This window comes from Canis aureus, chromosome 22 (genome assembly GCF_053574225.1).
Source record: "Canis aureus isolate CA01 chromosome 22, VMU_Caureus_v.1.0, whole genome shotgun sequence".
Taxonomy (NCBI): Eukaryota; Metazoa; Chordata; class Mammalia; order Carnivora; family Canidae; genus Canis; species Canis aureus.
This window is the reverse complement of record NC_135632.1, coordinates 47,212,660-47,235,841: the sequence shown is the minus strand read 5'-3', so window position 1 is coordinate 47,235,841 and position 23,182 is coordinate 47,212,660. Positions and strand designations below refer to the sequence as shown.

Genomic DNA, 23,182 nt, shown 5'->3' with positions numbered 1-23,182 from the left:
AGGCTACTCTAAAAGCAAGTATTTCTTGGTGAGGGTTAAGGTGGGACTGGGGTGGGGTGGGGAGGTTATTTGGCATTTTCTTACTGCCAATAATCTCAGAAAATTCACTCTAAGTGCAAAAGTCATTCTCATTAAGCATCTAGGAGACAGCGATTGTCCTAGACATTTATATAAACACTGCTTCTAATTCTTCCTTTCATTCATCAAGGTAGGTGATCTTATCCACATATTAAGGATAAGGGAATTTGCTTTTCAGGAATGAAAGAGCAAGTTTGGATCCCCAAGGGGAAAAGATCCGATAAGGTAACATGGTGACAAGTATTGTATAAGAGGTGAGCAATAGCTACTGTCTATGGCTGAGCTTAGAGAGAAGAATTCAGTATCACTTTATGTTAATCTCTAGGTCAATGCAATTAGTTTCACCCTGAGAAAATTTGCTTTCTTCAAATTTATATAACGTAACACAGGAAGCTAGAAGTCAGCAGAAGTTAAATTTGAATTTATAGAAGTATTCTCCTAATCATCTTGCAGTATAAAGAAGGATAAGCCTAGAGGCTCTTTACACTGAAGGTAGACATAAGAAAATATTACTGACCAAGTTTGTTCAGTGCACTGGAATATTTACATGAAGGGGATTGGATGATTCCTATTTATGAGAGTCTTGATCTCAATTAGGATGCTTACAGCTACAAATATCTGCAAATCCAATAAACATGACTTAAAGAAATAGGAATTTGATAGCCTTGTGTAACAAGAAGTAGAGGGGCAGAGTAGGCCCAGGACCAGTGAGTAGATTGGTTCAATGATGTCAGGGCTTTCTCATTGGTTTCCCTGTGACTACCTCAGAATTGTAAGGTTGCTGTCAGATAGCAAGCATCATATCCAAAACATGGATAGGGAGATATCAGATTTGCGTTTCTCCTTACAAGTGAAAATAACTTCCCAGAAGGCCTCTAACATTTTCTTGTATGTCTCATTGACTAGGGTTGTGTTCTGTGCTCGTATCAAAATAATCACTGGTCAAGTCAGGAATTCCTATGGACAACTCCTTTTAATCAACATTCAGTGATTGGGATTGATGAGTAGCCCACAAAACATGTAAAACCAAGCTTGAATAGCCAGTGTCTGCAAAATCATTATGGAATCACATTGTTTTTAAATGCAGGATGATTCCTCAAAAATTGGAAAAAAATTTTCATATTCTCCATTCATCTCTTATACAAGTTCTTGTCTAAAATACCAAAATGGACACATTTCTTTATGTATTTTGGCATATTAACACTTATAAATAACACATATATATATATTTTATATAAGATATACATATCTTATAAATATATTTAGTAATTATTTAATGAATATTCTAATTCTGATCTCTCTGCCAATGGAACTGACATTGCTGGCACACTTCCCAAACTGACCATGGCAAGACACAAAATAATTCTCATAGTTGAGATGACACCACATCTTGTGAATCTCTCACTTTAAGTAAATAATGAAATATTATTATTTTTATATATTCCTTTTTTTAAAAGGTTTTATTTATTTATTCATTAGACAGAGAGAGAGAGAGAGGTGGAGACATAGTCAGAGGGAGAAGCAGGCTCCATGCAGGGGGCCCAATGTGGGGCTCCATCCTGGGACTCCAGGATCATGCCTAGGGCCGAAGGCAGGCGCTTAACTGCTGAGCCACTCAAGCATCCTTGAAATATTATTAATCAGCCTTTTCATTCACTTCTGAAAAGAAGTTTTAAATTCAGGTGCTTCCATAGTCTTAGTTAATTTTAAAACTTCAGGACTGAAGAAGCCCATCAATTTGGGAAAAAAAAAATCCATGGATTTATTTTATTTCTACTGATTGAAATATATTGGTTTTTAGAGGAACTGTCTTCTGGTTCCAAATTATGTATATTGTGCAACCTCTGTATGTATTTTCCAAGTGATTTAAATGAATTTGAATCAGCTCATTAGGTTCCAGACTGGTGCTGAACATAATGACTCATTCCTAAATTAATATTGTCTACCCTGAACTACTCCTGTCTAAATCACTTTAATCACTGGAAAGATTCATACTTTTCAAAAGGACAGTCACATTCAAATGAATCCTGCAACAGTTCATTAGGTAATGATGTCATTTACGTTTCCTGGGTCAGCAACTGTGTTCCTGCTCAGCTTTAAAAATGGACTGACTATGAGCAGATAAACAGGTACTTTGTATGCATTTGACATTCATACATGCACAGAAGGGAGGCATTATGTTGGCATGAAATGTTTCAATTTGGGACATTGGTATGTCTCAGATTCAGCCTCATTTTTTTTTTTTTCTTAGCTTAGCAGCTTTATTGGACACATGTTCCTGTTTTTCAGAAGCAGTTAATGTGTCAAATGCTTTGTCACATGTCAGTGACACCAGACAGTTTAAAAGGAGGTTCTAACTGGACTCTAGTTTGGGCACAACATAAAGCATGCTTTTAGAAAGAACATCATATTTGACATTTAAATGAAGGGTACTTCAGGAAGACCCTGGAAGTGGTAGACATGATTACATTTCTAAGGAATAGCAAATAAATAAGACACACACCCCTTCTCTGTCCCTTGATTTTTTTTTTTAAAGATTTTATTTATTTATTCATGACAGAGAGAGAGAGAGAGAGAGAGAGAGGCAGAGACACAGGCAGAGGGAGAAGAGGATCCATGCAGGGAGCCCAAAGTGGGACTCGATTCCGTCTCTAGGATCACACCCTGGGCTGAAGGCGGCGCTAAACCACTGGGCCACCGGCGCTGCCCTGTCCATTGAATTATTTTAAAAAGGACAAACTGGGAGGAGTTGAATGTGCTTAACATCTTAGCATACTGATGACCCATCTTTGAAACCAACTTGTCTGGCAGTTCCTGAATGTGTATTCAAGAGTAAATGTCAGGCCAATTCCACGTGAATCACCAGGGAAAGAGTCCCCTGCCCTCTCCTACAAGGTTCTCCTTCAGGTGAGACCCACAGAGGTATGTGATTTATCTTAGTTCATAGTGCTGGAAATAAAACAAGAGTTAAACTGTGATCCTAATAGCAGATTCACAAATTTACTGATCTATTAAATAATCCAAAGCATTTAGTATGTAAAATATCTACCTGTTGAGTGAGCTAATCTGACACTAAGATTTTTAAAATATTAAAATATATAAAATAAAATATTTTTAAGATAAAATAATTTAATCTTTATAGCAGTTTTATATTATGGACAGAACACAGTTGGGACAGGTAATATATGCTCTGTGACTACTGTCATCTCAAAGTTGGAAGACTCAGACAGAGCCTGAGGTGGCTTCATTGGCTAGGGACTAGAATTTTTTTTTTTTAATATTATCTTCATTACATATTTGATAATTGATGCTGGCCATTTGCTAGGAGCTCACCTGGACTTTTCAGCTGTGACACTTCATGTTACCTTGACACGTGGCCTGGGGTTCCTCAAAGCATGGTAGCTGTGCTCTCTGGGTGAGCATTCCAAGAAAGCCAGGATGAAGCTGAATCACTTTTGTATGACCTACCTTCAGAAATCAATTAGTTTCTTTCTGCTTGGGTCACGAGCCTGCCTAAGTTCAAGAGGCGGGAACATAGAGACACATTCCTCAATGGAAGGAGGATCAAAGTTGCATTGAAGGGCATGAGAGTTTGTTACAGCCATCTTTAATAGATGAAATCTGCCACCTCTACTTGACTAAAATAATGGAAAGCAGCCACTAGACCAGAGAACGTGAGCAAATAACCAAATACTGTAGATTTCTCTATAGGCTTACTGGTGTACCAAGTAAAACTTTATAATGGAATCCTAAATATCATATTTAAAATGCTATGCAGGTGAACCAGTGACTATGTTTATGTGATTCTTTTCTTTCAATGAGGGACTTATTCTTTATTTTCTTTGCCAGTGCACAGAGCAAAGTATCTCAAGTAATAGTAGGCCTCCTCAGGCAGAAAAGTTGTCCATTTTCTTTATATTAAATAGAAGAAATGGTTTGAGGAAAGACACACAAGTTAAGGAAAAAGCCCACAGGAGAATATACAGTATTAAAACCTGAAGAAATGGATTCTTCTAAGAACTTATTTTATGATAACTTTTTATTAATTTTTTATGAAGTTCACAATTAGATTAAGATGTGAAACACAGATATTTTGATATTGTAACTCTAATTGTAGCTAATGCATTTTCTCCTCTTGCAAAAGTGATTAACGTGGAGAAATCTTTTTCTAATCTGTTGTATCATCTAAAGTTATCCAGGCTATTTTTTTAACTCTGCCATCTAGGACAAGAGTGACAAAATATAAAAATCTGCAGGAGCCCAAGAGGTGATGGTAGAAAGTAAACTGGCTGGTAAGATGCAAGAACATTCTTTAGACAAGGAGCATGGTAAAAAGACATATATATAAATATGATATGTGTATGTGGAAGACGGGAAAAGAGAATAATCATCTAGAAGTGAAAATTCTGCAAAAACAAACAAACAAACAAACAAAAAAAACGGCGCGTACATTCTTATTCTAAAGAGTGCATTAATCATTGAAACTCAGATAATTGCTGCCATGTGGGAAAGTGACCCTAATGCTTCCTGCTGTGCTAAAAACCTTAAATAAACTGGAAATGTAGATTTTATTTTTAAAAAATACTTTGAAAATTTATTGATGACAAATTCATTTTCTCTAAAATATTCTAGCACAGGACAGGAATTCCTTCATATTCTGGTCTCATGGTATAATATTTCGGTGAAGGCTTTATTCCTCCACTTTCTCTCTTTTAGGAATGATTACCCCATTTGGGGGGAAGCTTTTATGTGTGAATCAAGGTCTTGATCATATAATGCCTTAAAGGTGGGACTGTCTGTACATTGTTCAATCTTGAATCACTGGCAACCAACACAAAATCTGGCACTGACACAGTCCTAACAAAAGAATGAAAAAAATATCAGAACATTGTTTCGAAGTTAGATGATTTGCATAACCTTAGTCTAATTCCAAAACATCAAAGAAAGGAATGGACTTCAAGCCTGAGAATAGCCAGGGATAGAAATCCCCACATGAGGTAAATCTCCATTTCTTTGTAGTCCCTGATGGAAACATAGCATATAGCCGATTGGTCCAGCTGGGTTGAAATAAATCATTTTTTTCTAATATATATTTCAAAAAACGTTTCTTTATGGATAAGTGTTTCTGTCCCAAGAATTACTTCTAAAATGAATCTGTAATAACAAATCTTAGTTGTGCTATTTAGGCATTGAAAATATTCCTATGGCACATTTCTAGACATGTGTTGTTAAAAAAACCTGAATCCTTAAAATACTGGATTCATCAAATATTAAATTTCACTACTAGTACTAACCTAGTTAGTACTAGTACTAACTGGCATTCCTTTTGAATGCTTAACAAACTTAATATTCCACCATAAGTAAATGAAAATATCTTGTTTCTTCACATTCTTATCAATATAAACATTAACAATGCTTATGATTTTTTTCCAATTTAATGAATGAGAACTAATAATTTGTTATCAATTTATGTTTCTCTGAATGCTAGTGAATTTAGGTATAGGTTCATGTATTTATTGGTGTGTTTTTCTCTTTCTGTGAATTACTTGTTCATATTTTTTAAAGATTTTATTTATTATTTATTCATTAGAGACACATAGAGAGAGAGGCAGAGACACAGGCAGAGGGAGAAGCAGGCTTCATGCAGGGAGCCCGATGTGGGACTTGATCCGGGGTCTCCAGGATCATGCCCTGGGCTGAAGGTGGCACTAAACCGCCAAGCCACCTCAGCTGGCCTACTTGTTCATATTTGCCTGATTATCCCTGGGCTCTTTTATTGATTTTTATTATATTTTTATATATTATATATATTAACCCATGATATATTGTATATATTAACCCATGATTTCTTAAATATGTTTAATTTTTTTTCTTTTTGCCTATGTATTTAGCTTTGAGCTAATTTCTGTCTCTGTAGATTAAGAATGAGAGAATGTGACCTGGTGAAGCAACTTAATCTCTCTGTGCCAAATTTTCTCAGTTAAAAATGATAATAATCATAATATGGTATTTTGATTATTCAACAGGTACAATGTGTTAATACACGTAAATTGGGTAGCACTGTACCTGGTACATATTAAGCAGTCAATAAATGTTAACCATTATAGTTTTTATGAGGAATCATACTTCGTATTAATTATAATTTTGTAATTGGTGGATTTGGTTCTCATATTTTCTTTATTTTTGTTATCAGTGTTCATAAAAGAGCCTGACTTATAGTTAGGTTCTGTACTGAGCTTTATGGATTCTGATGGTCTCACAAAATCAACTACACAAAGCAACATAATTCATCTATGTTTTTGTTCTCTTCAAGAAGGAGGCAGGAAATTATTTCTGAAGGTAACTCATTTGGCCTCTGAAGTTCTTAATTCCAATGTCTATTTAAGAAACAATCCACAACTGGATAAGCATACAAATAGCTCCAATCCAAGTTTTCCAATCAATGCTAATGACAAAAGTTCATGTGTCTGAGACATGATACAAGCAAGTTAATATTATCATAAATGCACTTCATTCTTCACTATAAACATTTCTTTCCTGTAGAACATGACTTGTACAATATAAAAGGTCTTGATGAGGACAGAATTCATTGCCAAAGTCCTACAAATTTGATTCTTATCATTTGTTATCCACTCACAACCATGCAAACTGTGCAAATAAGAAATGAATACTGGCATGTAGCATTATATGACCACAAAAAATCCCAGATGTAGACAATAAGATAAATTCCATGATGTATCTTATTTTGATGAAAGAAGGTTGCTCTATTTCTATGTCAACTGAATACAAGGGGAACTCAGAGAAGACATTGACAAAATCAAACGAGCCAGAAGTCAAGTCACTGAATAGAGCCTCTTTTAAAAGGGGAGAAATATGGAAGCAAATAATTCTAATAATTCTTGATGCACAACATTCCTGATATTGGTGGAAGACAGAAGTAAATTAAGACAAAATGGAGTAAATTTGGAAAATACTGATAAAGGGAAATGAAGATGAAGAAGGATAAGAAAATGAGGGCAAATAAGAGAACTCAAAATTACAAGAACTTTTATCTTTTACAATTTTTCTCTAGTTGTTCATAGGAATAGACAGCCTTTTTTCATTTTGTCTTATGTTTGTGTTTTATTTAATTACACCATTCCTTGAAGTCTTTCTTCTTTCTGATTAATGTCATTATTCAAAACATATTTTGGAAAGGAAGATCTTTACTGAATATAGTGGGAAAATCATGTTTTTATGTTTCAAAACAGAAACTCCATATACACCAGCCTACCACTAAGTTCTAAAATTCAAAAAGAAAAAAAAACAAATTTATTTTCTTCCCTTATATTTGCCAGAGCTTTAGAATCCCAGATTTTTATATGCTAGGATATAGCTTTTATCATCTTTTTAAAAAGATTTTATTTATTCATGAGACACATACAGAGAGGCAGAGACATAGGCAGAGGGAGAAGCAGGCTCCCTGTGGGGAGTCCAATGCGGGACTCGATCCCAGGATCCTGGGATCATGACCTAAGCCTAAGTTAGATGTTCAATCACTGAGCCACCCTGGCATCCTCCTTTTATCATCTTTTATATATAAATCTCAGAGTTGGGATGCCCAGGTGGCTCAGCTGTTAAGTGTCCGCCTTTGGCCCAGGGCATGATCCTGGAGTCCTGGGTTCAAGTCCCACATCTGGCTCTCTGCAGGGAGCCTGCTTCTTCCTCTGCCTGTGTCTCTGCCTCTTTCTGTAGTCTCTCATGAATAAATAAATAAAATCTTTAAAATAAAATAAAATAAATCTCAGAGTTTACATTATTTTTATCTGAATGTAGACAGTACCATTTACTGGCATAGTTGCTTATTCCCCACTATTAAAAAAAAAAATGAAACTTATGTTAAAACAACTGAATGGGTTAAATCAGCATTTGGGGGAGCTATCTTCTCCTTAGGAATGTTTAGTAATGAAATCTATCAGACGATATTGTAGCTTATGTATTAAAAAGGAAGACATGGTTTTGAGGGTATAGATCCTTTACTTCTTTGGTTAGGTTTATTCCTAGGTATCGTATGCTTTTGGGTGCAATTGTAAATGGGATTGACTCCTTAATTTCTCTTTCTTCAGTCTCATTGTTAGTGTATAGAAATGCCACTGACTTCTGGGCATTGATTTGGTATCCTGCCACGCTACCGAATTGCTGTATGAGTTCTAGCAATCTTGGGGTGGAGGCTTTTGGGTTTTCTATGTAGATTATCATGTCATCAGCGAAGAGGGAGAGTTTGACTTCTTCTTTGCCAATTTGAATGCCTTTAATGTCTTTTTGTTGTCTGATTGCTGAGGCTAGGACTTCCAGTACTATGTTGAACAGCAGTGGTGAGAGTGGACATCCCTGTCTTGTTCCTGATCTTAGGGGAAAGGCTCCCAGTGCTTCCCCATTGAGAATGATATTTGCTGTGGGCTTTTCATAGATGGCTTTTAAGATGTCGAGGAATGTTCCCACTATAGAACACTTCTGAAAGAAATTGAGGAAGACACAAAGAGATGGAAAAATATTCCATGCTCATGGATTGGCAGAATTAATATTGGGAAAATGTCAATGTTACCCAGGGTAATATACACGTTTAATGCAATCCCTATCAAAATACCATGGACTTTCTTCAGAGAGTTAGAACAAATTATTTTAAGATTTGTGTGGAATCAGAAAGACCCCGAATAGCCAGGGGAATTTTAAAAAAGAAAACCATATCTGGGGGCATCACAATGCCAGATTTCAGGTTGTACTACAAAGCTGTGGTCATCAAGACAGTGTGGTACTGGCACAAAAACAGACACATAGATCAGTGGAACAGAATAGAGAATCCAGAAGTGGACCCTGAACTTTATGGGCAACTAATATTTGATAAAGGAGGAAAGACTATCCATTGGAAGAAAGACAGTCTCTTCAATAAATGGTGCTGGGAAAATTGGACATCCACATGCAGAAGAATGAAACTAGACCACTCTCTTTCACCATACACAAAGATAAACTCAAAATGGATGAAAGATCTAAATGTGAGACAAGATTCCATCAAAATCCTAGAGAAGAACACAGGCAACACCCTTTTTGAACTCGGCCATAGTAACTTCTTGCAAGATACATCCACGAAGGCAAAAGAAACAAAAGCAAAAAAGAACTATTGGGACTTAATCAAGATAAGAAGCTTTTGCACAGCAAAGGATACAGTCAACAAAACTCAAAGACAACCTACAGAATGGGAGAAGATATTTGCAAATGACATATCAGAAAAAGGGCTAGTTTCCAAGATCTATAAAGAACTTCTTAAACTCAACAGCAAAGAAACAAACAATCCAATCATGAAATGGGCAAAAGACATGAACAGAAATCTCACAGAGGAAGACATAGACATGGCCAACATGCACATGAGAAAATGCTCTGCATCACTTGCCATCAGGGAAATACAAATCAAAACCACAATGAGATCCCACCTCACACCAGTGAGAATGGGGAAAATTAACAAGGCAGGAAACAACAAATGTTGGAGAGGATGTGGAGAAAAGGGAACCCTTATACACTGTTGGTGGGAATGTGAACTGGTGCAGCCACTCTGGAAAACTGTGTGGAGGTTCCTCAAAGAGTTAAAAATAGAGCTGCCCTACGACCCAGCAATTGCACTGCTGGGGATTTACCCCAAAGATACAGATGCAGTGAAACGCCGGGACACCTGCACCCCGATGTTTATAGCAGCAATGGCCACGATAGCCAAACTGTGGAAGGAGCCTCGGTGTCCAACGAAAGATGAATGGATAAAGAAGATGTGGTTTATGTATACAATGGAATATTACTCAGCTATTAGAAATGACAAATACCCACCATTTGCTTCAACGTGGATGGAACTGGAGGGTATTATGCTGAGTGAAGTAAGCCAGTCGAAGAAGGACAAACATTATATGTTCTCATTCATTTGGGGAATATAAATAATAGTGAAAGGGAATATAAGGGAAGGGGGAAGAAATGTGTGGGAAATATCAGAAAGGGAGACAGAACGTAAAGACTGCTAACTCTGGGAAATGAACTAGGGATGTTGGAAGGGGAGGAGGGCGGGGGGTGGGAGTGAATGGGTTACGGGCACTGGGGGTTATTCTGTATGTTAGTAAATTGAACACCAATAAAAAATAAAAATAAAAAAATAAAAAAAAAAGGAAGGCATGGTTTCATACATTGATTAATGATCATCCAAAAAATTATGATGAAATCAACTCCCAATAAAATGATAAAATTTAATTATTTAATAAAATTTAATTATCTTTCTGTTTTAAAAATTACTTATTATATATATATTATATATATATAATATATATATAATATATATATATTACATTGCTTATATTTTAAAGCATCAAGGGTTGTAAGAAAATGAGGGCTAGTGGAATAGAAGTCCAGAGAGGAGAGACCAGCAGAGGTGACCTGAAGATCCTAGTCATTTTTGCTCTAGTGACATTTACTAGGTTTGAGTGCAGGTTAGGAATTGAGATGTGTGGCACATTTCAGGCAGGCGGACCTTCCTAGGGAAGAGAAGACAGCAGATCTTTCACCAGTTATATAGAGTTAAAGTGAGAAAGAATATATACATGGAGAGACCTCTTATACTATTGTGGACTTGCTTCTAAAATTTCTGATTCCTGAAGCTATACAGAAAACTAAAGAAATAAGCCTAAGCATTCTAAATGGCAAAGGAGCATCCTGGTCTTTAGAAAACACCAGAGAGTATCAGTGTGCAAGCGAGGAGGTGAAATCCAGACTTGGCCCTGACAGAAAATCTCCTGCCTTAGAAATAGAGGCAATCAAAGATCTCTTTACCAAAATGTAACCTGATTTATATTGAGGTTGTCAGCCCCACATTCTTTCTGCCTAACAGAGCACAGTGTTAAACCCGTCTGGCTGACTATTACATAATCTGGAGTCTGTGGTTCTTTTTTACACAATCAAAACACTAAACTTGAAAAAGTACAAGACTATGTGAATTGTAATCAACAATTTAAAAAATAGTCAATAGAACAAGACCCATGGATATTGGAATTAGCAGGAGAAGATTATGAAATATATGAATTAGCAGGAGAAGATTATGAAATATATGAAAATAATTATGAAAAATATGCTCGCGGGATAGACAAAAAAAAAAATGAAAAAAGAGAGATAAGAGGATGGAAAATTGCAACCCAAAACTGAAACCTATAAAAAACAAATGGACATTTTTGAACCAAAAAGTAAATACCTGAAATTAGGAACTTTAAGGTGGATTTAACAATAAATTGGACATAGCATGATTAGTTAATAGAAAAACAGATAAATGAAAAATACAAAACTGATGCACAGACAGAAGCAGGGGAAAAAGGGTGAGAGACACGTCCCACATATTCAATGAGTCTGATAGTTGTGTAAATGGAGTCTCAGAGGAAGAAAAGAGAATGAACATGATGGTAGAAATTAGAAATAAAGAGATAATCACCAAACATTTTCCACAATTGATGAATGACATCAATCCTGATACAAAGTTAACAGAAAAGGAAACTGAAAATCTTAATCTCATCTAAATCTGAATCAAGAATTTGAATCTGTTATTAAAAACAATTCCAGAAAGAAAAACCCAAACCCACATGGCCTCAAAGTGAGTTCTTCTGAATATTCAAGGAAGAAATAACACTAATATTGAACGAATTTATCCAGCAAGTAAGAAAAAGAAGGAATACTTTCCAGCTCCTTTGTAAGACCCAGGGAAATCCAACACCAAAACTTCACAAGGATATTAAAGGAAAGGAAAATTACCAACTAATTTCTTTCAGCCACATAAATGCAGTGATCCTAAATCCAATCCTAGAAAATCAGACCCAGCAACATATAAATAGGATAATATATCACGAAACGTGTGGTTTATTCCAGGAATATAAGGTCGGTTTAGCATTTGGAAAAATGCATGCATATGTTCACTAAAAGACATTCACATGAATATTCATAGCAGCAGTATTCATAAAGCCAACCTGGAAACTACCCAAAGGCTTATCAACAGTTGAATGGATAAATAAATGATGGTATATTCACACAATGCAATACTATATAGCAATGAGAATGAACAAAATATAGCCACTCACAAATATAGTATTGAGGGGAAACAAGCCAGAAAGAAAAAAAGTACCTATCTCAAATGCAATTTACATAAAGTACAAAAAGAGGCAAAGTAATCCATGATGTTAAAAGTCTGGATAATGGCTCCCCTGCGGTGAAAGAAAGATCATGATTAGAAAGAGGCATGAGGGGGGCTTCTCTGGGTTAGTACATTGTGTGTTACATTTGTAAAAACGTATTAAGCTTTACACTTATGCTATATGCACTTTCCTGTGTGTATCATCACTTCAATGCCAAATTAACGAATAAATGTGTTCTATGTGGGGAAAGTGCCTCACTTCAGGACAATCTTTAAAAAAAGGAATTTAGTCTCTCCCTCCATCACTCATATTTGTTATTTTAGGAACAATACTCAAGAAAATAAGAAGTGTGGGATGAGGTTGTGTTATTTGAAGTATTGAGACTATTTATGATTGATTTACTTAATCGAGGACTGTGTTTGCCTTTTACAAATGATTATAGGTTTACATTTTTCTGCAGGTGGAATTATTCACTCCAGGATGAAACAAAGGATACCTACTGATCAAAAGTAAGAAAACAAAAGATATGTCTGGGACAAAAAAAAAAACTCCTCTCTAACAAATCCATTAGAGAAGTAGCTTAACTTTGAACAGCATCATTTACAGAATCAATCTCATAATTTTCTCTTTTGGCAGATTTTCAAAGTTTCCAAAATATAACTAGTTTTATAATTTAAGTCCCACAGCAGTGGTGCCGAGTTAATTTTCTAATTTCTTAGTATGAGAGTCAATCTGCATAATCAGTTTCTGAAACAATGGTGTATATTTTCCCTGTTAAGTATCTGCATAAAGGAGAGTATTCTTTGATCGGTGATTTATAAAAGAGAAAGATAATGAAGCTAAATACAATTAGTTCAGATCAACATATATTTTTTAAAATTTTATTTAAATTCAGTTTAGCTAACATATACTGTATTTTTAGTTTCAGAGGTAGAATTTAGCGATCCATCAGTTGCATAAATACCCAATCCTCATTACATCAAGTGGCCTCTTAATGCCCATCACTCAATAACCCCATCCCTCCACCCACCTCCCTTCCAGCAACCCTCACTTTGTTTCCTATAGATGGAACTAGAGGGTATTTTACTAAGTTAAATAAGTCAGTAAGAGAAAGACAAATAGCATATGATTTGACTCATGTGGAATTTAAGAAACAAAACAGATGAATATAAGAGAAGGGAAGGAAAAATAAAATAAGATGAAAATAGAGAGGGAGGCAAACGAACACACATTTAAGAGCATCCAAAATGCCCAAGTACTTGCTATGTGATAATTCATATGTTAACAATGGCTACTAGTTTGTAAATAATTAAATTAAAGCAACTTTAAATAATTGAAATTAATAATGTAAATACAGAATGTGTATTTCTGAAAAAAAAAGCAAGGATTTATGTTCCTAGTATAGAGTTCTATAGAGTATACAGTTATGTTCCTAGTATAGTATAGATGGCTAACCAGGAAGTTCATATACATTCCTCAGACAGATAAAGTAAGAGTAACCCTCCTGAAAGAAAGGTATTCTTTCAGGAATACCTACAATTTTGCAAGGTATTGTGTTTTCATGGAAATGTAAAAAGTATAGTATCAATCAATACAATTGACAGTTGGGAATAGGTTTTCAGAATAAGTTGGCTTTTGTATGCTACTCATAGGTAATGGGTCTTTACATAAGGACCTATGGGTCCCATGATTAGGTCTGCCTCTTAATGAGAGGACTAGGGCATTAGATTGGAAATAGATCTGAGATGGTGAGGAGCTGAGCAAGCATGGCCATCAATTCATCAAGGATGCCTCAAGTGACATGCATAGAAGGGTAAAACATTAAGTGAAATTTGGATACAATTCTCAGTCATATTCTGTTTTGTGTGTGTGTGTTTTGTTTTACTGGTCAACAATTATGGAGTTCTCGTTTCAGATATGGGAGTAAAAGCATCTGGAAATCCTTCCCATATAGCTATAATATTCTTCGTTAAAGTAACATTTCCAATCATCAGTGTTTCAGATGTGTAAACGTTCCCATGAGTCTTATGCAGACAACTGTGGACCCCTGTGGATATGCATTTCCAAGTATCCTAAGATATCTACCTATTTACCTATAACTTTCTATCCCATAATAATAGAAGCTGTGTACATGCCTTGAGAAAGGCTAACCATTACTCTGTTGGCTCATCACTCTTCCCCACTGGAAGGGTAAGGTAATCTTTCAAAATAATATATAAAGTCACTGTTTTGGCCATCCTTACTAGCCATTCTGATGCACTGACATAACACCAGTTAACACAAATAATGGAAATTTGCTATATTCTAAGGTAGATGAGCTGAAACAAATACATATTGAACTTTCATCTTGGAGTATGAGCTCAGTATCCTGAGAACATAACTTAGTGCAGTTTTGGCTACATAGCAAAGGGTCAGTACATACTTAATTGAACTGAACTGACTGGAAGAACATAGTATTTTTAACTTATGAGAAGACTATTTCATTATACCAACTGGAAGTACTCTCTAGTAGCCATGATTTCTTCCACAAAATGGCCAAAAGCTAGTCCTGTTCTAATGTTTGTCATTGTCCCCCTGAACTTAATTTATTAAGCTCTGATCATTAATTTACTAAACTTCATGGGGGACAGTGTGGTCACAGTGAAGTAGAATATCATACAGGGGTATGAAAATCAGAATTTTCTACTTGAGCTCATCTGAGACTTGGGTTAAGTCACTGGCTTTTCTGTCTCTGGAAAATGTATTTGGCATTTAGATATGTCGCTCCCAAATATGAGCTACTTTATATCTAGGGATTTCTGTAAAAGGTAATATGGTTGTTAGGAAGGTCCTTTGAGATTATTTGAGGAAAAGATCTGACATGTGACATGTGAGAGCTTATTGTTTTATTAAATTAGAGTCAAGTGGAAGGTTCTAGTTCAAGAAATTACTAGCAAAATAGTACTCAAAAAGATTCAAAGAGCTAATGTCCAGAGAGTGATATGCTTGGGAAATATGCCCTGCCCTCAGAGAGCTGAGTTTTTGGAAACAATAAACATTAAACACTGAAGATTAATTTTTTGGTCTATTTTGCATATTTTCCCTCAAAATCACAGCAAAGATAAGCTCTATATTTTAAATTTTTGTTGAAGTCATTTTTACAATGATATTCTTCTTTTCAGATTGCTCTTGAGATACTAGTTTAATTGCATCACATAATTAACTGTTTTGCATATACAAATAACATTTTGTTATTTGGCTGGGGTACGGCTTCCATCCTTTGTTGAAAAAAATTAATTATAATCTGACACAGAGATTAGATAAATTACTGTTAGTTCCAAATGTTAAAACCAAGGCACTATTAATACTTGCTAGATCAAATATTAGTAGGCCTACTAAATATTCATTAATTCTCAGATACCTAATATACCTAGAAATCATTGCACTGTATCCTGTCCCTCCCTGCTCCGCCACTGTATCCACTGTTGTATTTACCGTCACTAACAATGGGGTTTTGGCTGCCTACTCTGTATGTCATGCTGCAGGACTGGCTGTTGAGCCTGCCTTTTAAAATACAAGGAAATTGCAAGAAAAGACAAAGGAGTAAGATTTGCCCAGTATTCTATGCTGTTAGGTCATATTCTAGAATTGCTCCCTATCCTCCAATTCTTTTGAGCTAAAATTTGCCAAAGTAGATAGAAAATGACTAAACTATTGATTTTATTTGCCACATGAATGTTTGTCTTTTTATGCAAGTGTCCAACATTATAAATCATCTATGATACCTAATACAGATTTAAGTATCCTACATTTACCTAATACAGATTTGCAACAAAAGTTGCAAAACATTATCAGTGGTGACACGGTGGTGATAATGATGAAGATGAGCCTATGTCATAAAAAGTTTCCAGCAAGAATTTAGTACAGTTATCAAGCACTTCTAGAAAATGAGCATGCACCAACGTATTTCACACATTCCTGAGAAATGAGTCTGGGGTAGAAATGGTGGTATAAATTGCAGTGTAATGTGATATAACATAAATATGAATTTTACAGTATATCATTTGGCTTTTGGCTGCTGTTACTGAATATTTAAGTGTCCTCTGGATGCCTGCAAATCGCATTGCTTCAGAAACGGAATGTGGTGAGGTCCTTTTTGTTTAAATATCCTGCAACAATAACTCACCCACCATCAACAAAATGGGCCTGCAGATGAAAAAATGGTAGCATTTGGAAGTCAGTTGATAATGTGTTTTTGGACTTTGGATAAGCTGCTTATTTTGAAGAGCTGCTGCCAATATCTCTTCCCACCACCAAGCTGTCAGGAGCATTTTGTAGTCGTGCTTAGTGTAGTGCATTTATGGATATGTTTGCCTGGGTGTTTGAATGATGAGATCACAGGCCTGTGTGTCACTCGTGGAAGAAAGCTGGAAAACAATCCTGCCTTGCTAGGTGTTCAGTAACATTTGTGGTTAGGGAATTTGGGAGGAAATAAAGGAAATTTTGAATTAAGCTTCAAGAGGGAGAAAGAAGGAAGCAAGGATGAAGGTATTACATGACTGTATCAGACTTTCTAGACTAAAATAAATCCAGATTATCATTCCACAGCAGTGTTATACAGTAGAAGTAAATGCAAACCATATACGACAAATTTTCTGGTAGTCAGATTTAAAAAGTAAAACCAATTGGGCAGCCCAGGTGGCTCAGCGGTTTAGCGCCGCCTTCAACCCAGGGCCTGATCCTGGAGACCCGGGATCAAGCCCCACTTTGGGGTCCCTGCATGGAGCCTGCTTCTCCCTCTGCCTGTGTCTCTGCTTCTCTCTCTCTCTATGTGTGTCTCTCATGAATAAATAAATAAGAGTTAAAAAAAAAAAACATTTAAAAAGTAAAACCAAATGGGTGTAATTTGTAATAATATACTTTAGTTAATCCACAATTATATTATTTCAACCTGTAATCAATAAAAAACTATCCATGACATATTTTACTTTTCTTTTGTACTGTATCCATGACCTGGTATATATTTTACATTTGCAGCACATCTCAGCTCAAGTTAACCACATCTCCAGCACCTGACTGCTATATGTGGCTAGTGGCCACTCTACTAGATGCTGCAGGACCAGAGCTCCTTATAAGATCAGCTTAAAGCCAATCCCTAGTGAAGACCACATCACTTCTTAGCGTCTACCCCTTACCTATTCTGCTTTTTTCATCTATTTCTCCCCCAAATACATCACTTCTACAAAAAAATTCTCATCTTGGGCTTTGCTTCTAGGACAATTGATCTAAGCCAATGCTTCATAAAAGTCATTATTTAATGATGAATCAGACGTATTTCTTATTGATATGACCTCAGCCTTGCCATAACTCCTGTCTCCCTGCTCTTCAACTTCTACTCATCTCTTCCCAATTCCACCTGTACTGAAGAACACAGTGGTGTTCTATAGGAACCACCACAGTTGGCTGTAGGACTTCTCCCTATCCATTGAAAAGGAGACACTGAGTCACATAGTAAGGTGACAAACAGTGATGACTATGGATTTGGACTTTATTTTCCAATTTGGAACTAACTTTTGTGCAAGGTGTTCATAACACTTCTATCTCTGGAATGTGTTCTGCCTGTTTTTAATTTCTCCAAATGCAATCCCAGGTCAGCAAGAATGTTCAGAGTGAGCGATAAATGCACTGAGGTAAAATATCAAAACAAAAACCCTTTTCAAAAAACCAGTATCAAAATGGAGAATAAGATTTTTATAATTCCCTGTGAGATATATTTGAATATATCCTTAACTGTATTCCATTTTTAATATCACTCACTCAAGTTCCATTAAGAGAAACAACAAGCATTTGTTTCCTCTCATCATTTGGGAGCAAAATAAAAGACCTTTACAAGCATTCCCATTTTTATGTAGCCCAGGCATAGTGATGGGTAGATTGCTAACTATTCCCAAGATGGCAGACAATTGGCTAACAAGGGAAAATGTAATGCATCTTCAGACAGAATTGACTTGAAGATAACACTGAAGCCGTCTGTCTGTCAGGCAGCTATGCAATTTTATTTTATTGACTTTTTTTTTGCTTGCTTTTTGTTTGTTTATTTTTAAGACTTGAGCAGAGGCAAACTGGCAAGTTGCAAACCTGCTGACTGGCAAGTGGTAAGAACATTAATGACATTTTAAAATCAGTTCAAAAGAAGTTGAAAGTAGAAAACTTCACAATTTTGAATTAAGCTTCAAATAGTTCTGATATTTGTTCTCATTCATTTGAATTCATGGTAATCTCAAGTGCATTTTTTCTAAGGAATTCTTAGAAAATTAGACATGGTCATAAATAGGAGAATTGGTGAACACAAATTTTTGTTTCTTTCATCAGTGAAGATGATCAATTGAAATAGAGGATAAGAAAAGGTAATAAAAAAATGAAGGAAAAAAAAATAAATGACATCAAAGTAAACCAAACTGTCAAGTGAAAGATAGAATATCATTAGGATGAGTGTTTCAATCCAGTCAAGCAGCTATAACAAATGCAATAAACTGGGTAATATATAAATGACAGAAATTTATTTCTCACAGTTCTGGAGTCTGGGAAATCCAAAATCCACGCACCAACAGATTTTGTGTTTGGTGAAGGCCCATTTCCTAGTTCATAAATGGCCACCGGTCTTCTCTCTTTGTCCTCCCTTGGCAGAAGGGTAAAGGGAGCTCTTTGGGGTCTCTTTTATAATGGTGCTAATCGCATTCAGGGCGGGGGCTCTGTTTTATGACCTACTAATCACCTCCCAAAAGCCCCACATTTTAATACCTTCACATGGGTGGTTAGTTTTCCCCCACATGAATTTGGGGGTGGAGTAGGGGCAGGGCACATGCACAAATAATCAGTTTATAACAGCAAATATCAAACTGATCAGATGATGGGAATTATATTCGTTAACATCTGACCTTACTGGAAACACTCAACCTTTTAGAGCCACAGTGTTCATCTGTAAAGGGGAGGACTGGACTAAGTAATTATTAAGCTCCCCACCAGTACTATGGTTCTCTTATTCCAAGTCATATAACTATTGTAAGATTCTTGATGTGGAACTGCTTGCTTTGCCCTGACTGGAGGTATATTCCTGGGTCAGTACGTATGGTGGAAAGAGTTTTGAGGACAGATAAATTCAAGTTTAAATTCTACACCTTCTACTTATCTTTATGACCTTGAGCAAATTACCGGCTCATCTGAAAAACAGAGATAATAATACCTACTTCCTGAGTTTTGCTGACGTCCTTGAACAATGTCTGGAACAAAATAGGCTTGGGAAAAAAAAAAAATCTTCCTTTTCTTTTCAGTTACTGGGAGGCCATTTTCCTGACACATCTCCCCTATATGTGAGAAAATATTTCTCCACAGGAAACTGGCTTCTTCCTTAGCCTGTGCAAAGCAGTGTGGATGGAAGAAGGCCAAGGGGGCCTCAGTCCACTCCTAGAAACAACTTGTGATGCCCCAGGGGATGCCATACTATGTTAACCATGTCCCCCAGAAGACCAAAAGAATCTAAGGGGACCAGGTGGCTGCTTAGGTAAATAAGCAGACTGATACAAAGAAATGTTTCCTAAGATTCAACTTACAACAAGAGATCTAGAGAAATAATGCAGAACACTGCAGAAGAGGAGTTAGGAGAGAGAAGGGGAAACTGACCTATGGATCTGTCTTGATTCCTGGCAGCTTTCATGTGGGATCAGGGCACAATTGACTTTCAGTACACTTGGCATTTTGATCCACTGGCAGAAGAAAGGATTTGGGAGTTTTCCACATCAAAATTGCAAAAAGAATACTGCTTTATATTTTTCATAATGTAAAATAAAGCCACTGGCATTGTGGTTCATTTTCTCTAGCACTTTCTCAGTAGATAATAAGCAACATAGGTTGTGATGGTGGTATCTTTTTGCATGATTTTTCTGAGTAGATGAAGATATTTTGTATGTCAAATCATCATTATATCTAATATCTCCCGTTTAATGTGTCCAGGAACATAATTTTTGATTTGAGCAATTTGCATATGCATATTGTCTCATTATCTTAATACAATACTGTTTGGGAAGACTGATTCCTAAACACATGATGGGAATACAATTATTCTGATGAGCTCTGATTTAAATTATCAGAAAACTTTCTAAATGTGTTTACATTCTGGATTGTATAAATTAATCATTAAAAAAAGAATTAAGGATTTAGTAGAAAGGTTGTATGGCTTCTTAACTAGGTTTCTTCTTTTTTTTTTTTTTTCCTTTTATACATGTATACTGAGGTGTTCCCTATTAACTGTGAGTTATGTCTAGACTGCTAATACACTGGAAGAGAAGTGAAAAGAAAGCAAGAGAACCCTGATATTTAGGACAATCACATCAAAGTAGAAAGAGGTTGACCATTTTATTTATTTTTTTAAGAAAATTAGATTTTTACCAAACCTGTAAATACTAAATATAACTTAATAATCTTTTAGTAAAACTTGTTTGCATGAAGAACTCCATTTTAATTATGGGTCTTAGCTTCGATGCTTCATGTGTATTATAAACTGCTTGAAGGATAATAATCAGTAAGGACTACAGGAACATGGATTATCTATCATGCTACATAATCATTCATTCAAGAAAACATTTACTGCCCACATGCTATGTGCCAGGCACACAGCCAGAAGCCAAGTGTATAGCAATAGTGATGACAGAAACCGTGTCACAGGAACTGTCAGCTTAGCAGGACAGAGATAAATGAGCAATTACCATTGACTCTTGTGTTGCTCAAAGCTGAAGAGCAAGACCCCTCCAAAAAGCCATAGCATTCCCACAGTTGTAATTAATATTCCTTGTTCCTCCTACCAAATGCATGCAGATATTTGGGTTTTACAACCTTCTTATGTTCAGAAAGACGTGAATATGCTGTGCTCCCACTGAGATTTGTGTCTTATACAGTTTTCTGTTCTAACTGGTGCTGTTTCTATTCTGAAAATACTAAGTAAATTCAAAGGAAGAGAAGAAGGGAAGGAATGGCGAAGGGAGGAGGAAGAATCATTCTACTATTGCATAGTTGGAATGCATGGACTTTGGAGTCAGAAACAACTGGGATTTAATTCCCTGTCCTCGATTTCTAGTTATGTGACTTTGAAGAAAAATCAATTAAGCTTTAAGAGACTCATTTCCTTTTTCATGCTATGAGAGAGGAGACTCCTATGCCACAGGGTGACCATAAGAATTAGAACAGGTAATTATATACCATTTCTCTGTACCTCATCTGTGAAACACCATAGATGCAGTCCTATACAGAAAAGGTTTAATTCAGCCGATGCATCAGCATTTGACTGCTTAGACCATAGAACTGGACTCAGAATTTGAACAGCTTTGCCCATTAAAAGCTTTTTGGACCTGTCTATCGTCCAAATTCTCCTGAAATCTCAAAGCCCTCCACTTAGCTCCATTTCCTCATAGAGGAAGCCTTCTCATACCCCAGCCATTCATAAGTTGTTCTCTGAACAACCCTAAAGCATCAGCACTTTTAAGATTAATACATTTATGCACAAGGCATTTAAGGTGATAAGCTTAACAGAAGAAACAAAGGCTCTGACCATCTTTTGCTAAGAGAGTGATGCATTGACCTCTTTGAGTCTTGGTTCTTTCATCTGTGAAGCAAGAGTAGAACTCCCTATGAGTATTTAGTGAACAACAGACGGTCTGGCATAAACATGATGACCTATAACATGAATCCTGCAGATTCTGATTACTTTCTCTACCAGTTTCCTAAGGTTAACATGGCAAATTACTACAAACTGGATGTCTTAAAATGTTGCAAGTGTATCCTCTGACAGTCTGGTGGCCCAGAAATCCCAAATCAAGGTGTCAGTAGGGTGGGTTCCATCTGGAGGTTCTGAGGGATAATCTGCCGCACGTTTCCTTCCTAACTTCTGGTGATTGCCAGCAATTCTTGACATTCTTGACACAGTTTGTAGCTACATCACTCCAATCTCTATCTCAGTCTTTACATGGACTTCTCCCCTCTGTGTGTATCCTTCGGATTTCTGCTTCCAAGTCTCTGTCTCCTTTCTCTTATAAAGATGCTGGTCATTGAATATTTAGGACTATAGTATGACCATATTTAAACTTAACTAATTATATCTGCAAAAGTCCTATTTTCAAATTATGTCACAATCTGGGGCTCCCAGTGGATGTGAATTTGGGAGTGGGGGCACTATCCCACTCACTATCCTTTAATTATATTCTGGTGTCCCCCCATAACATCTTACATAATGCTGAGCATATCGGAACTATTGAACAGGTAGCATTTAGGTAATAATGAGCCTGAGCTTTTTCAAGAAAAGCCTTGGCTTCATAGCCAAAGACTGTATCTCTTAAGCTTCAAATGTACTGTCTGAAAAATTCACTCTTTTGTTCACAAACAACAAAATTATTAGCACAGCAGACCGAAAGTGCTTTTTAAAACCCATACCCATATTAGTGATGACTAAGTAATAGCATAAATGCAAGAGACAGGAACACTTCCTGCTTAAAGCATACACCGAGGCCAGCATTTTCCTTATACTGTGAAAATGTGTCTAAAAGCTAGAAGTATACCCACACGCAAGCAGGAATAATTTTTCAAATGAATTAGATCTTTTTACTCACATCTCAATACCTACATTTCGGTGATAACTGTGTGTGCTCTTTGCCTGAGGTTTTGTTGGTGTCCTTTCTAAAGTTGGAAGTCATGAACCAAAAGAGCATGGAGTTAATCCTGCTATCTTTTCTATCTAAAATAATAGGTCCGTCTAGTCTTTTACTTTATCATTACTGTTTCTCGTGAGGATGTAGGAGCTTTTGAATTTCTAACCCTTTTGAGAATTGCAAAGATAAACTGACCTTTACAGAATCCATTTGGGATTTAGCAGTTCTTCTCCCACTTATCTTACAAAT

General features: G+C 36.2%; 1 protein-coding gene across 40 annotated transcripts in view; it reads right to left on the bottom strand.

The window, feature by feature from the left end:
* Window positions 1–23,182, bottom strand: part of LOC144294164 (uncharacterized) — a 165,034-nt gene that overhangs the window by 109,651 nt on the left and 32,201 nt on the right. For 5 of the 40 annotated variants that reach the window (XM_077865910.1, XM_077865912.1, XM_077865909.1 and 2 more), the window contains one exon: window positions 4,687–4,935. The exons of the other annotated variants lie outside the window; for them this stretch is intronic. In XM_077865910.1, coding sequence (XP_077722036.1) covers window positions 4,824–4,935 — 112 coding nt within the window. In that variant the 3' untranslated portion in view covers window positions 4,687–4,823. Of the gene's footprint in view, window positions 1–4,686; window positions 4,936–23,182 lie in introns of those variants that run through there. 40 annotated transcript variants of the gene reach the window in all.